At 40.2% G+C, this 13,344-nt stretch overlaps 3 protein-coding genes across 3 annotated transcripts; all 3 read right to left on the bottom strand.

Annotated features, from left to right (window-relative positions):
• Position 1: 1 nt before the first annotated feature.
• LOC133736830 (oligouridylate-binding protein 1-like) lies at positions 2 to 4,195 on the bottom strand (the record flags this gene model as incomplete). The annotated part of the gene is made up of 12 exons (XM_062164458.1): positions 3,861 to 4,195; positions 3,338 to 3,399; positions 2,898 to 3,000; positions 2,595 to 2,671; positions 2,456 to 2,517; positions 2,276 to 2,363; positions 2,053 to 2,128; positions 1,916 to 1,946; positions 1,675 to 1,794; positions 1,223 to 1,308; positions 373 to 546; positions 2 to 211 (listed from the first exon to the last, which is right to left on the bottom strand). Coding segments are annotated over exons 1-12 (1,194 nt in total), but the record flags the coding sequence as incomplete, so codon positions are not given.
• Positions 4,196 to 5,484: 1,289 nt separating this feature from the next.
• On the bottom strand, positions 5,485 to 6,644 carry LOC133736743 (pentatricopeptide repeat-containing protein At3g61520, mitochondrial-like). Its single transcript, XM_062164369.1, has 2 exons — positions 6,031 to 6,644; positions 5,485 to 5,887 (listed from the first exon to the last, which is right to left on the bottom strand). Exons 1-2 carry the CDS (start codon positions 6,642 to 6,644, stop codon positions 5,485 to 5,487), a joined length of 1,017 nt encoding a protein of 338 aa, XP_062020353.1.
• A 4,565-nt stretch (positions 6,645 to 11,209) lies between these two features.
• On the bottom strand, positions 11,210 to 12,959 carry LOC133714312 (protein TIFY 10A). The gene is made up of 5 exons (XM_062140407.1): positions 12,588 to 12,959; positions 12,310 to 12,469; positions 11,854 to 12,203; positions 11,702 to 11,759; positions 11,210 to 11,573 (listed from the first exon to the last, which is right to left on the bottom strand). The coding sequence occupies exons 1-5, from the start codon at positions 12,742 to 12,744 to the stop codon at positions 11,462 to 11,464; spliced, it is 837 nt and encodes a 278-aa protein (XP_061996391.1). The 5' UTR covers positions 12,745 to 12,959; the 3' UTR covers positions 11,210 to 11,461.
• Between the last annotated feature and the right edge of the window lie 385 nt (positions 12,960 to 13,344).

The following is a 13,344-nucleotide window of genomic DNA, read 5'->3' as shown; positions in this document are numbered from 1 at the left end:
TAGTTCCAGCACCCATTCCCATGGGTGCCTTCATACCATGCTGACCCTGGGGAAGCATGAGGGCTTGTGGACCACCCATTTTACTATATGCCATTTGTCGTTCATATGCCGCAAGGTCAGTGGCTGAAAAACCTGGCATATAAGCTGCAGCTGGTGGAGCAAGAGGGCTGGAGGTGGTTCCTGGTGGAGTAGGCTTGCTACCCCATGAACACTGTCATGGAAAAGAAAAAAATATTGGATGGTGAAGCCAATGACCATTTCATGATAATCATAACGCACCTAGGCATCTATGTGTGCATGTATTATAACTAAAAGTCATCTCCAAAAGAACCAAGATATTACTGCTATCAAGATCTCCCAACAAGAATGTACCTTTATTGGTTTTCCACAGAGAAACCTAGCATTCCCCATCTGGATAGCTGCGGCTGCTTCAGAATGTGTACTGTATCTCACAAACCCAAAACCTTTATCTCGTTGCACCCTAACATCTTCTATAGTTCCAGCACCAAGGGCATGGAAATGACGATGGAGTTCAGCTTGAGTAACCTGCAGATTAATTTCACATTAGATTTAGAATACATTCCATCAACCACATATGACCAAATGGAAGTGGTTTACATGCAGTTTTATCAGTGCACTAGGCTGAATAACCAAATAAAACGATTGCAGTGCAAAAACATTATTACAACAGATGACAGGACATACAGCAACCCCAAATCCACATGACAAAAAAATGAATTGACAGTACGAGAATCTGACCCAAACTCAACTCAGCTGATTATCTCTATACTCAAAGGACAGCAGCAGACAACCATACGATAGCCTTTCTTCCTAAACTAAATCCACAGCATCTTACTTCTTTGCCTCCCAAAACAACTTAGGGCATTACATCAAACAATGGGACAATACATAAAGGTTGACTGATCGATACCTCTTAGACACGATAAACTACTAGTGTAAGGAGCTGACATTAGTTTTTCAAAGAAGTTGTTTTCTATGAACTTTCTTTGCGCATGTTAACAGCAATTTTAATCCAACAATTTTGACCTTATGTGGATGAAAATTTTTATCTGTTCTAATATCAAACCAACTCAACTATCCTAATCTTATATATACCCACAGACAAGGATAAAATAGTTGGTGAAACTTGATAACCACCTAACAGTTAGGTTGACAAAGCACCAAAAATGTAATACTAAGAGTTAAAATAACAGAGCCTTGCCTCAGGAGCCAGATTGCCAACATAAACTGTGGTATACTGAGGATTGTTCTCTGGAGCATCTTCATTAGGCTTCTCCTGACCATCTTCTGCAAGGGGCAAAAACCATGATTAATACAAAGCAGGATAAAGAAAGAAAAGTAGTAATGATCATATCTCAAGAATCAACAGTCAATTTCCAATTGCAATACAAGATAATTTCTGATTCAACAATTTGGGCATTTACAGGAGACACAAGGCTCAAAATGAAAATTCAAATTCAAGGATCAACAGATAATTCAACACCTAAAAACATGACCTCGTAAAGGAAAGATTTGGTACACAACCCAACACCAGTCACATAAAAAGAAAACCCCCTAATGAAAGAAGAAATAAACAACGCAGACAAAAACAAATTCAAATTCACAGCTGCAAAGGAAACAACAAAGATCTGTAACATTAACAGAAAGACAAACCTGATGTTCCATTTGTCAGCTCTACCACACTTTTAGAATCAGAACTCTGTTTATCATCATTTGAAGCAGCACCTTTTGTAGCCCAGTTGCACCGAATTTGTCTACTTGCAAGCCACTTTCCTGAAATATCAACTTAATAGTTAGAGAGGCTAGAAACCAACTGCAACAGCTATGAAGAATCAAAACCACTCCTTAATTAAAAAGCAAACAAATTTCATCAAAGGAATGTTCTTTGTCTTACCATTTAAGTCATTTATGGCACTTTGGGCATCCTGAAGCCAAAAATAGAAAACAGCAACACATTCAGCGTATAAAAGAGAAAGGAAAACATAACTACATAAGATAAAAAGGAAATGTTAACTAAAACAATTCCAGTACCTGCTGATTCCGGAATGAAACAAACCCAAAGCCCCTTGAGCGCCCACTTTTTGGATCCCACATAACCCTTGCATCTCTGTAACCAGAATACCAGATATCAGTCCGGTCAAGTTATTCTCAAGTCTGAATGTGCTTTCAAACAGTATACTTCTAGAATCCAATACAAATATCCCAGAAAATCAAAAGTCAACAGAGTTATAGAAAATAAGGAAATGGAGCTTACGAACAACTGGGGTAAACAGAAAAGCATGCAAACAATGTAGCATCGGTAACCTCAGCGCTAAGATCACCAACAAAAATATTAAAATGACCTGCATCACAACATGAGATAGCACGAGCAATTAAGATTATGAAGAGTTGAAAAACCAAAACATCATTTAAACACTCTGAAGCATATATAAACCTGAAGTATCCTCCCTCTGACTACTTTGATAGGCCCAATTAACTTTAATTGGCTGTCCAAACCTGAACAAACAACAAACTGAGACAAAGAATAATACTAAAAAATGGTTGATCGTGATTCTGTTGAGATTTCTACTTACAGATGCCTGCCGTTGAGAGAAACAATAGCAAGGGCAGCTGATCGGCGATCATAGTAATCAACAAATCCATAGGATGACTGCATATAGAAGACATTGGAGATGAGAAGTTAGCAGGTTTCCAAAAGAGAAACTAAAAAGCTCTCTCAAATCTAAAAGTTTCTGAACTCATATATTATACATATGAAGCCACAATATAATCCTGAAATAAAACCAAACAAATGGAATTTCTCAAATCCTATAGTATTATATTAACATCCCCAACCCTTAAAAACATATGAAATAGGGTACAACAAAACATCCCACCTTATCTTTCCTTATGAGCTTGCATCCCTCAAGTGGGCCAGTACTGGCAAAAACTTCTTGAAGAAGGGTATCAGTAACCTGGGGATGAATATTTCCAACATACCTGCATTTCCCAAGAAATTAAAAAAATTATATCAGATAATTTTATAGCAACACTTAATGCAGCCTACCTAACAGATAAATGCAACAGATATGCAAGGACTCATTAGATTCACAGACACACAGACATGTACATATATGTAACGTTTATACATGGTACATACATGTAGCAGAAAAGCTAAGTGTGCAGCTAGCGTGTATGCATATGACTATTATCAGCAAAACAGCATTATTGTGCATTATTGTTACAAAATAAATGTTTCAGGCATGAAAACAAACTAAATAACCCTATATGTAATTATAAACCCAAAAAGAAAAAGAAAAATCTATATAACACTCACACACTGCGGCATGTACTTGAATCAAACCCAGGAGGCAGATTTCCACTCAAGATAGGCTCTATCTGCAAAATAAAAATGTAAAAAAAAAAAAAAAAAGGAAAGAAAAAAACCTAAGGTAATAAATTTACACTCCTCACACCAACCACTTTGGAGAGATGCATAATCAAACAATAAATTAGAAAATATCCCAACAAACTTAGAATATACCCATCCATCCCACAAAGAGCCCAAACCACATCCTCCAATGAATTACTCACATCTATGTTTTTTTTTTCTCAAACACATCTGTATTCTCTATGTACGAAAACGTAAATTAATAAGTATCGAATTAAGCTTCAAAGTGTATGATTGTTAATCGTCCCTTCTGTTAATTACGCACATTAACACTTTCCATGCCTAAAATATCCCTTTTGTCAAATCACATACTAAGTGGTAGAATAATTTCCCATATACCTCTGCACACAATTTCCGATAGACATATAAAAATTACAAATCTGCAGAATTACAAAGGATATGAGCCTACCTGAGGCGGGGCTAAGAGAGCAGGGTGCTGGTAAAGCGACTGCTGCATCATGGCTTGCTGCTGCTGCTGCTGTTGTTGTTTAAGCCTCTGCTGCTGCTGTTGCATCCTCTTCCGCCCAACAACAAGTCGGAATTCGTACGGAATTGATCGGCGATTTCAGGTTAGGGTTTCGGGGAATAGGAAGGAGGAGGAGAAGAAGAAGACGAGGAGAGAAAATAAAAAGAAAACAAAAAAAAAGAAAAAAAGAAAAAAAAAAACCTCGCGAAGAGGAGGGAAAGAAGGGAAGGGAAAAGCAAAAGAGGGCAATTGAAATTGGAGAGAGATGAGAGTGCGAGATGGAAGTCTCTGTCTTTTATTTATCAGTATTAATTAAGCCATAATAATAATAATAATATATATCTCCTCAATTTTTATCTTTCACAATTAATTTCTTTTGGGGTCTCCTATGAAATGGGCCAAAGCCCAAAACAAAACCAATCCAAATTCCGGATCCAGAGGTAACACGTGTTTACTTATCTAGAACGAAAATCCTCATTATCAATTTGAATTCGACGTGAATGAGGTAACTCTCTTACCTTCACATGTGTGTGTTCTGATAATACACGGGGAAGTAACGAATGGCAGTCCCTAAACCCTAAACTCAATTACATTAGGCCTTTTTAGAAGTTATCGGGCTAAAGTGCCTTCCTACCCTTGTCTACTTCAATTAAGCAATTTACTTAGCTGTCCGTCCTCTCAAGAAGCAAATTGATTCATTCAGCTTTGCTTCATGAGCAAAAGCCCAAACAAAAGCCATGCAAACCCATATCACCCAACTAATCCTTGGGCTAAGGTTATACGTATGAGCTAGAAAACACTCACATATCTCTAATTTGTGAAGAACATATGCATCTTACATTTTTACGATCTAAACTGTGTATCTTTTAAATTACTCTTCAACCATCATCAACTGCAGGAAAACGATTGTTAGAAATGTTTATTAAACAAATATACTACTTTTAGTAATAATAAAGAACAGATTTATCTTACACTTTTACGATCTAAACCTTGTATCTTTTGAACTACTATTCAACCAACCATCATCAACTACAAGAAAACGATGATTCGAAATGTATATTAAACAAATATACTACTTTTGGTAATAATAAACTATTTATCTTTTAAATTACTATTCAACCATCATCATAGTAATAATCATAATCAGGACGTAACCAAGACTAAGGCTACTTGGGCTACAGCCCAAGGAAAAATTTGGGTCAAAATCTGTTAAGTAGGGGTATAGCCCAAATAAAATATATATATATATATATATGAGAAAACTTCAGCTACCGTCCCCAAACTATGCTGCCAAGGCCAATTTGATACCTGAACTCTCAAAAGTATCAATGTGATACCCAAAGTCGTATTTTAACATCAACGTGATACTTCCGTCAAAAAATTCTAATGGCTCAGTTTGTTTGCTGACGTGGCAAGCACGTGGCCCCCCAAAAAAAGTGCAATAACCAATTTACCCTTTTTTTTTTAATTCATTTTTTTTTCTTTTCATTTCTTTTTCTTTTTCTTCTTCTTCTTCTTCTTCTTCTGGGATCGATCGCTCTCTCTCTCTCTCTCTTCCTTTCCCAATCTACTCATCTCTCCTTTCTATCACAAAAAGGCAGATCGGAATCCACAAACGCAATCCTTCTTCCTGCCTTCCCACTTTGCAAAGTCCATCAATCAGAGTGTTATAGACGATCACATCTGGTTCAGCGGAAACCCCCTTTACCCCTCCACTCATCTTTTCAAAAACCTCCAAGGTAGCATCTATTCTCCTAGACTTGCATAACAGATTAATAAGAATACCAAAAGTTATAACATCGGGCTTAATGCCCATCTCTTCCATCTTCGCCATAAGCTCACTCATCCTCTTAAAATCATTACCTCTTCCCAAAGCTGTCAAAAGCGCATTGCACGAAGAAGCTTCTACAGCACCACCCATCTTCATGACATCATGTAAAACATCCCAAGCAATACCAACCTTCCTATTCCTACACAAAACAGTGACCAATTTCGTAAGTATTGTGTTATTAGGAAACACACCATGCTTACCAAATTTCGACACCAACTCCACAATTTCTTCCTCACTGACACTCCTCCCTATCTGCTCTCTCCTCAATAATGAGCCGATCACAACATCGCCGGTACCCGAAACTTCGCTTCTGGCCCTGGGTGAAGCATTTCGTCGAGCACCTTCAGTGCATCATCTACTCGCCCAATCTTCAGTAACATCCCAATCACCACATTGCGAATATGAGTAGTTTTCAACCCCAAATGAAGCTCGTTAAACACTGTGAGAGCCTCGTCCTCCATCCCAGCCGCGCCCATGGACAGAACAATCAGACCTGCGGCCTTGAGATTCAGCGGGACATTCCGGTCCTTGGCCATCTTGTAAAGCTCAAAGAGCTTCTTTTTCGAGGTGGGCTCCCGCAATGTGAGCTCCAGAAGGGCCTGGAATGCGGAGGAGAGCAAAGCCTTGGATCCTCGAGGGGTTCCGGCCACGTTTTCGGAGACGTAATTGAAGAATTTGAGGGCTTTGGAGGGAGCGTCGAGGCGGCGAGTGATGAGGAAAAGGGAGTGAGGAGAAGGAGAGGTTGAGTTGGGGAAGAGGAGGGTGTGGAGTTGGTCAAAGTTCCAGTCTTTCTCATTGGGTCGGAGGACTTGGGTTATGAGGGAATCGTCATCTTGGGGTGGTTGGTTCGGATCGGAATTGGGATTGGTGCAGAGGTGGTTGGTTCGCTTCGCCATCGGAATCCACTTTCATGCACCGTAGGTGCTTCTGGTTCGATCTGCCTTTTTGTGATAGAAAGGAGAGATGAGTAGATTGGGAAAGGAAGAGAGAGAAAGAGAGCGATCGATCCCAGAGAAGAAGAAGAAAAAAAAGAAATGAAAAGAAAAAAAATGAATTAACAAAAAAAAAGGGTAAATTGGTCATTGCACTTTTTTTGGGGGGCCACGTGCTTGCCACGTCAGCAAACAAACGGAGCCGTTAGAATTTTTTTACGGAAGTATCACGTTGATGTTAAAATACGACTTTGGGTATCACATTGATACTTTTGAGAATTCGGGTATCAAATTGGCCTTGGCAGCATAGTTTGGGGACGGTAGCTGAAATTCTCTCTCTCTCTCTCTCTCTCTCTCTCTCTCTCTCTCTCTCTCTCTCTCTCTCTCTCTCTCTCTCTCTCTCTCTCTCTCTCTCTCTCTCTCTCTCTCTCTATATATATATATATATATATATATATATATATATATATATATACACACACACTAATGATTTGCTGCTGCATGTTGACACTCCCGACTCTCAGACTCTCCCCATCTCCCGCTGTCCCGATTTTGCTTGCGCCTTCCAGCTGCGAGTCCCGGCAGTCCGCAGAGCCACTTCCACCGCTCCACGCGACCACGCCTGAGCACCTCCTTTGCCACCGAGCCACCTCTACTACGAGTCTACGACTCCTTCAATCCCATAATTCCAGGTAAACTGATTACCCATGTTTTGGACTTTTGTTTGATATGAGAATCTGGGATTTGTAGTAGGAAACTGGGAATAGGTTGTTGATGAGTTTGGTTGATCTGAGAATCTGAGATTTGTAGTGGGAATGAGTTGTTGAATGTTGATGGGTTTGGTTGATCTGAGAATCTAAGATTTGTAGTGGCCAGTGGGAATGGTTTATGGGTTGTTGATGATATTTGATAATTGATTGTCATTGCTGACAATATTTGATAATTGGGAATGGGTTGTCCATCTACAATGATATTTGGTGTTTGTCCGTGAGATCGGTTGTTGATGATGTTTGATAATTGTTTGTCCGTGAGGTCCGTGTTTGTCCTTAAGCTTAGTGGCCATTTAATTTGCATTACTCATTTCATTTTGGTTAAGCATTTAATGAGAGAATATCTAAGCTTAGGCCATTTAATTTTGCATAATTACATATTTGCATTACTGATTTCCATCTTGCTTGTCAATTGTTAATTGTGATATTGAAATGTATGTATATATATTATAGTTATTGAATAAAATGACGGATCGCCGAAAACCTCAAAAAAAAAAAAATCTTCGCAAAACTTTTGTATGGCTAAAATTAGCCCAACCCTCCGAGAATTTCTGGCTACGTCCCTGGTTTTGATACAACAATTTAGTTATGCTCACTTAAACTGTTCCATCGTTTATCATATCAAAAATATATAATTTAGTTGTTTATTACTTTATTTATGTTTTGTCGATGATCCTTAAATGACAATTCACAAACTGAGTTTTGATATTGAAGTGAAAATAGTTGAACGAGTAGTTTCACCCACCAATATATGTAAAAATTACGCTTACATGCATTGCACACAATAAAATCACCATCAAAAAGAATAAATATGGGGTCAAAAAGAAAACCGACCCTACTTGCCTACCACCATCAACATAGCATGTGATGGCCAATCGATTAAAACATCTCCAATGGCAAAAACTTTTCATGCTCACTCATATTAGGTGCATGTCTCCTTTATTTTCTTGCTGAAGAATTCCCAAATAATAATGCAAGCCATCACAGACGTGAACAACGTGACAATTTGAAAACCATATCAAACTTTATTATATAAGATTCTGAATGCTTGCCAATATCCACCAAAACGTTTCCATGCTTATAATATCAAACTCATCAAAGTATATGTCTGCCATTACATAAATTCGATTAGTTAATTTCAGATGCTGCATACTTATCTTCTAACAAAAGCAAAGAAAATTTTTCAGGGGCAATTTTCCTTGTTCACGTTTGAATCCGCGTGCATTTAGCTTAAACAAGTCCAAGTCCTCCAGAGATATTATAAACAAGGCAAACTGATCTGCAGAAACTCATTATTCAAGGGAATAGTATGAGAAGTCTTCGAGTCAAGTTGGAACATTGTAGCTCAGTTTCAGCTGCAGAAATTATTGTCCTTGTTGGGGGTTTGGAGGAATTGTCATTGTTTTTTCGAGATTTCGACGTTTTGAATAAACAATATTTTCAGCAAATGGAATGTGGATGAGGATTTGAATTGCTGGAAATCTAGAATGGGCATATTTTAATCTGTGATTCAAAACGTCAGCATCTTGGGGCATTTGAAGAAGTTTCGTGTCGATTCTACTAATTGAATTAGTCAATCTTGCAAACCACTAAAGCAACAAAGATCTAGTTGCGATAACATTAGTTGAGGATCCTCATACACTAGGGTTTGCTCTGCTAGGGTTTTTCTGCCCTAGCTGTTCAACTGATCGAGATCTGCGACGTGATGGCGGAGGAGAGAGCGATGGGTCCTCATACACTATTAGAGGAGGCCATTGTGAGCCTTCATGGAGGACAGGATGCTATCCACGACTCGTTTTTTTATTTCTGTGGCCAGCTTCTGTCGAAGAAGGTGGTGGTGATCCCGTCGTTCTCAGCGGCGATCTCCAATGTCTGGGGTTTGAAGGAGAGAGTGTTGATCCGGCAGGAGGAAGATGATGTTTTCGTCTTCCAATTCAAGGAGAGGGAGGTGAAGGATCAGATCCTTGTTGGGGGGCCATGGTTCTAGAACAATTCAATGCTGCTCTTAGCCGACAACGATAGCATCTCTGCCCTTAAGGCGGCGCCGCTACACCTCCTTGAGGTTTGGGTGGCGGTGAAGGGTTTGCGCATTGCTATGTGCAATGAGAAGGCTCTGACTTTAATCAACAAAGCACTGGGAGGTTTCGTTCGGGTTGATCAGGGGGCGGGTGCAGCGGAAGGATCCGATTCAGCGGATTCGTGTGGTGCAGGACGTTCGGCTGAGGATCTGGGCGCAGTGGATCTTCTAATTTTCGCCAGTGATCTCGGTGTTGGTGGAGTTGCAGTATGAAAAGTGTCACGGCCTCTGTTCGGCGTGCAGTGTTTTCAGTCATGGAAGTGGTATTTGTGATCGTAGAATGGAGGTGGAGACGCTGCCATTGGCGGTGTCGGGCCCAGAAGGGGTGCAGACGAGCTGGACAGTGCTGGGTTCGGCGTCGCGGTCACCGGTCTCTGTGCCGGAGATCGTGGGGCCGGTGATGTCCTATGGGTTGTTGGAGTGGATGCCAGAAGCTCCTGGGTCGAGGGGGGTCGTGGTTGGATGGCGTCGAGGGCTACTGCAGAAGGTGCAGCGGTGACTCCGAAAAAATCGACGGGAAACCCTTTTGAATTAGGGTTAACCGCTGATTTGACTGGTCATATGGTTGGGCCTGGTTACAATGTGGGCCATGCGGCTGGGACTGCTGGGCTAGTTGCTGTTGGGCTTGTTTCTGATGGGTTGGCTTCTGCTAAGCTGGTTGTTGTTGGGTCTTTGGGTGTACGGAAAAAGCAATTCAAGCCTAGTTTGGCTATTATACCTTGGGAATTTCAGCTTGGTGAGTTGGTGGAGGTTCCGATTTCTGTGGGACCAGCTCCAAAGAAGAGGGGTCGTTCTCCTGGACGGGTTAAGCGGAGTCCGGCAAAGGAGAAAGAAGACGGTAATATTATTGATGAGGATTTAAACTTCATCTCGAAAGGGAAGGAGCTATCTATTGTTTAATTGTTCTGAATGGGTTCTAAGCTTGTACGAGGGTGATTAAATTTCTATGAGTCTTCTATGACGTTTCTAGTCTTTTACTTGTACCACAATTGCGTGCTTGGTAAGTGAGGGCTAGTTGAATATTTATCCATGGGAGGCGAAGCTTTGTTACTCTTGGATAGGCTTGCTTAAATGTGGGATTCCCAATGATTTTAATTAGTTTGCATTAGCTTATTTAGGTTTTACCGGATTTTTTTTTACCGGGATTCTTATGTAAATTTGTAAGCTATGGCCAAATTGGCTGTTGATTATTGAATAACAATCAACTTCTATTCAAAAAAAAAAAAAAATAGTTGAGGTTTTGGTCAATGCATGAATAATTTCTAATGCGACTTGTATTTTGATACATTATATAGTATCCGTAAATTAAGACAAAAAAAACATCCGTAATCTCTCGAGTTGTAATTTTGAATACCAAAAATGGAAATATCTATTGTTTACCAAAAATAGAAAAGTGAGGGCATCTTAGCAACAAACTTTTGTGCACATGGATTTCACAAACATATGGACACAGACCCCAACCCCGACCCCCTTGATGTTGGTCACACAACACAAGGCATGTGTGTTGCACCATTTTTGTTTTCTTTACTTTATAAAATGGCCACCACAAGAACAAAATGGGCCACATGAAATGAATGGAAAGATAGAGGATTTTGAACACCACACAACCCCAGATGAACGTTTAACATGCCTGAGAACTATGCTTTCTTATCTGAACATAGACATTATGATACACCCACTAAGAAACTGAATAATAAATTTTTATCATTGATCGAATTCCTTCATTTCATATGGAGTTTAATTACAGAAACTGAAATTTAATCAACAGTTAGCTCGAGCAGTAGTTGAGGCAAGCCTTGATAAAGGAAATTAAGAAGAACAGGACTAATAACCAAATTTCGGGCTTTTTAAAGCCACCAAAATTGAAAAGATAATAATAGCAGGAATCGAAACTATAGGAAGCCTAAGTATGCATCATATAATCGGAGCTCAGATTACTGAGTTGGCTGAGCTGCCAAGCCTAACCATGACTTGCTTTCAGCTTCCGGCTTTGCAGGGCCTGAAGGACCGGGGCTGCTCATTTGGTATGGAGCCGTGCTGTTAATCCTGTTAATTTGCCAAGAAAATTCACCAATTAGACACCATAATAAAACCGCGGCAGCGTCAAAATCGAAACCTAAACCAGCAGCACAACCCACAATAATCAAAGCCATGCCAGAATGGTTTTAGCTTACCTATCCTTCCTCTTTGCCAGGAAGCGTTGAAGTGAAGCCTTCCTTTGCATTGGTATATCTGCAATGAGATAGAAACCAATACTATTCATCAAAACATGTTACACATAGCATTGCTTCATATCGAGACAGAGTGACTAGTTCCGAAAAAGTACCAGAAATGATGGGACGAGTCGGGGTTGGCTTGATGGTCTCCTGTTGCTGAATCACTTGATTGCCGAACTTGGGGAAAGGATTTGAGCTCGGAGCAACCGGGGCGGTGCCGGTACCGGTGCCGGAATTGATCGGAACCTTCCCCAAATGAGAGGCAAAAGCAGGGTTGGTGTTGGCCTTGACCGGAGCAGAAACATGAGCAGCGTGGTGGCTGTTGGAGCTTTCCTTGCTTGCTAAGAGCATCACCTCCTTTGCCTTCTCAGCTGGAAAATCATCGAACACTATCACTTGCCCACCATAGAAGATGGTCATCTGGGCCTTTTGGGGCTCCCCTGGGACCGTCTTCTTCACACTGATACATAATCAACAAGCTAGAATGAGCCTATGTACAAAAACTAGATCAGAATCATTCACTACTATCATTGGCTTGAATTTGAAGATAGTGGATTTGGGCATACCTAGAATCAGTCATCTTGGGCAGAGGACCCCCAAATCCAGCTTGCTGAGGGAACAAATCCATGGATTTGAAGTCCCTCGGAGCCGGCACGTTCCTCGGTTTCTCCATGACCGGAAAAAAATTCATCTGCTGGGTCTTCTGGCGAAACATCTCACCACTCCCTGCATCCATCAAAAAAGGCAGAAATTTTTTTAACACAGTTCCAAGACAAGAAGAAACCCAAAAACAGAAATTTCAGGAGCTAAAAAAAAGGATATGTTTCTGTCTGAAATCACAGACCATTATTATTAGGGAGCTGCATGTCGAGGTTCAGATCTCCCAAGTTGGCACCCTTCTCCTTGAGGAACTGGTAGAGCATGCTACAAGTCTGACTGAAACTGGGCGGCTTCTCCGCCATTCTCATCATCATCTCGGTGGTTTCCGACGAGCTCGACATTTCTCAGCGGCCAAATTTCAAATACCCAAATCAAACAGACAAAGACAAAACAAAGCAGAGTTGATCTTCGTGCGCTATGTCTCTCTCTATATACCCTTTCTTCTTCTTCTTCTTCTTCTTCTTTGGCTCTGCTTTATGGCTTTATCTACAACTTACACAAGAGGCTTATCTATATTTACTGATTTTTTTAACGTTTTTGAATTTTTGAATATTATAATTGGGTGGTTAATGAGTTAAAGCACGAGGAATATATGGGCCTTAGCTGGGGTTAGTTGGCTTTCTTCGCAACTTCCCAGGTCGACTTCGTGAGATGTTTTTATTTTTCTGTCATCAGTCGCCGTCCGTTTGCCATTTCAAACACGTGTTCTTTGCGTCACCTAATAAACGCCCCCCATGCTTCTATTGCCGCTTTCCCCAATAACATATTGCCCCTGATGTGCTACTTATTTACAGTATTGCCTATTTGTTTGACGCCATATTTGGTTAAATCATTACAATTTAGAAATTACCACAAAAATTGATTATTCTTTAACAAATTACATATAAGTTATTGACAAAAGATGACTTAACAAGTACATCCTTTAAAGATTGAATTAAACA

The sequence above is a fragment of the Rosa rugosa genome, chromosome 1, assembly GCF_958449725.1.
Source record: "Rosa rugosa chromosome 1, drRosRugo1.1, whole genome shotgun sequence".
Lineage (NCBI taxonomy): Eukaryota > Viridiplantae > Streptophyta > Magnoliopsida > Rosales > Rosaceae > Rosa > Rosa rugosa.
The sequence above is the reverse complement of the archived record's forward strand: the minus strand, read 5'-3'. Positions and strand labels throughout refer to the sequence as shown.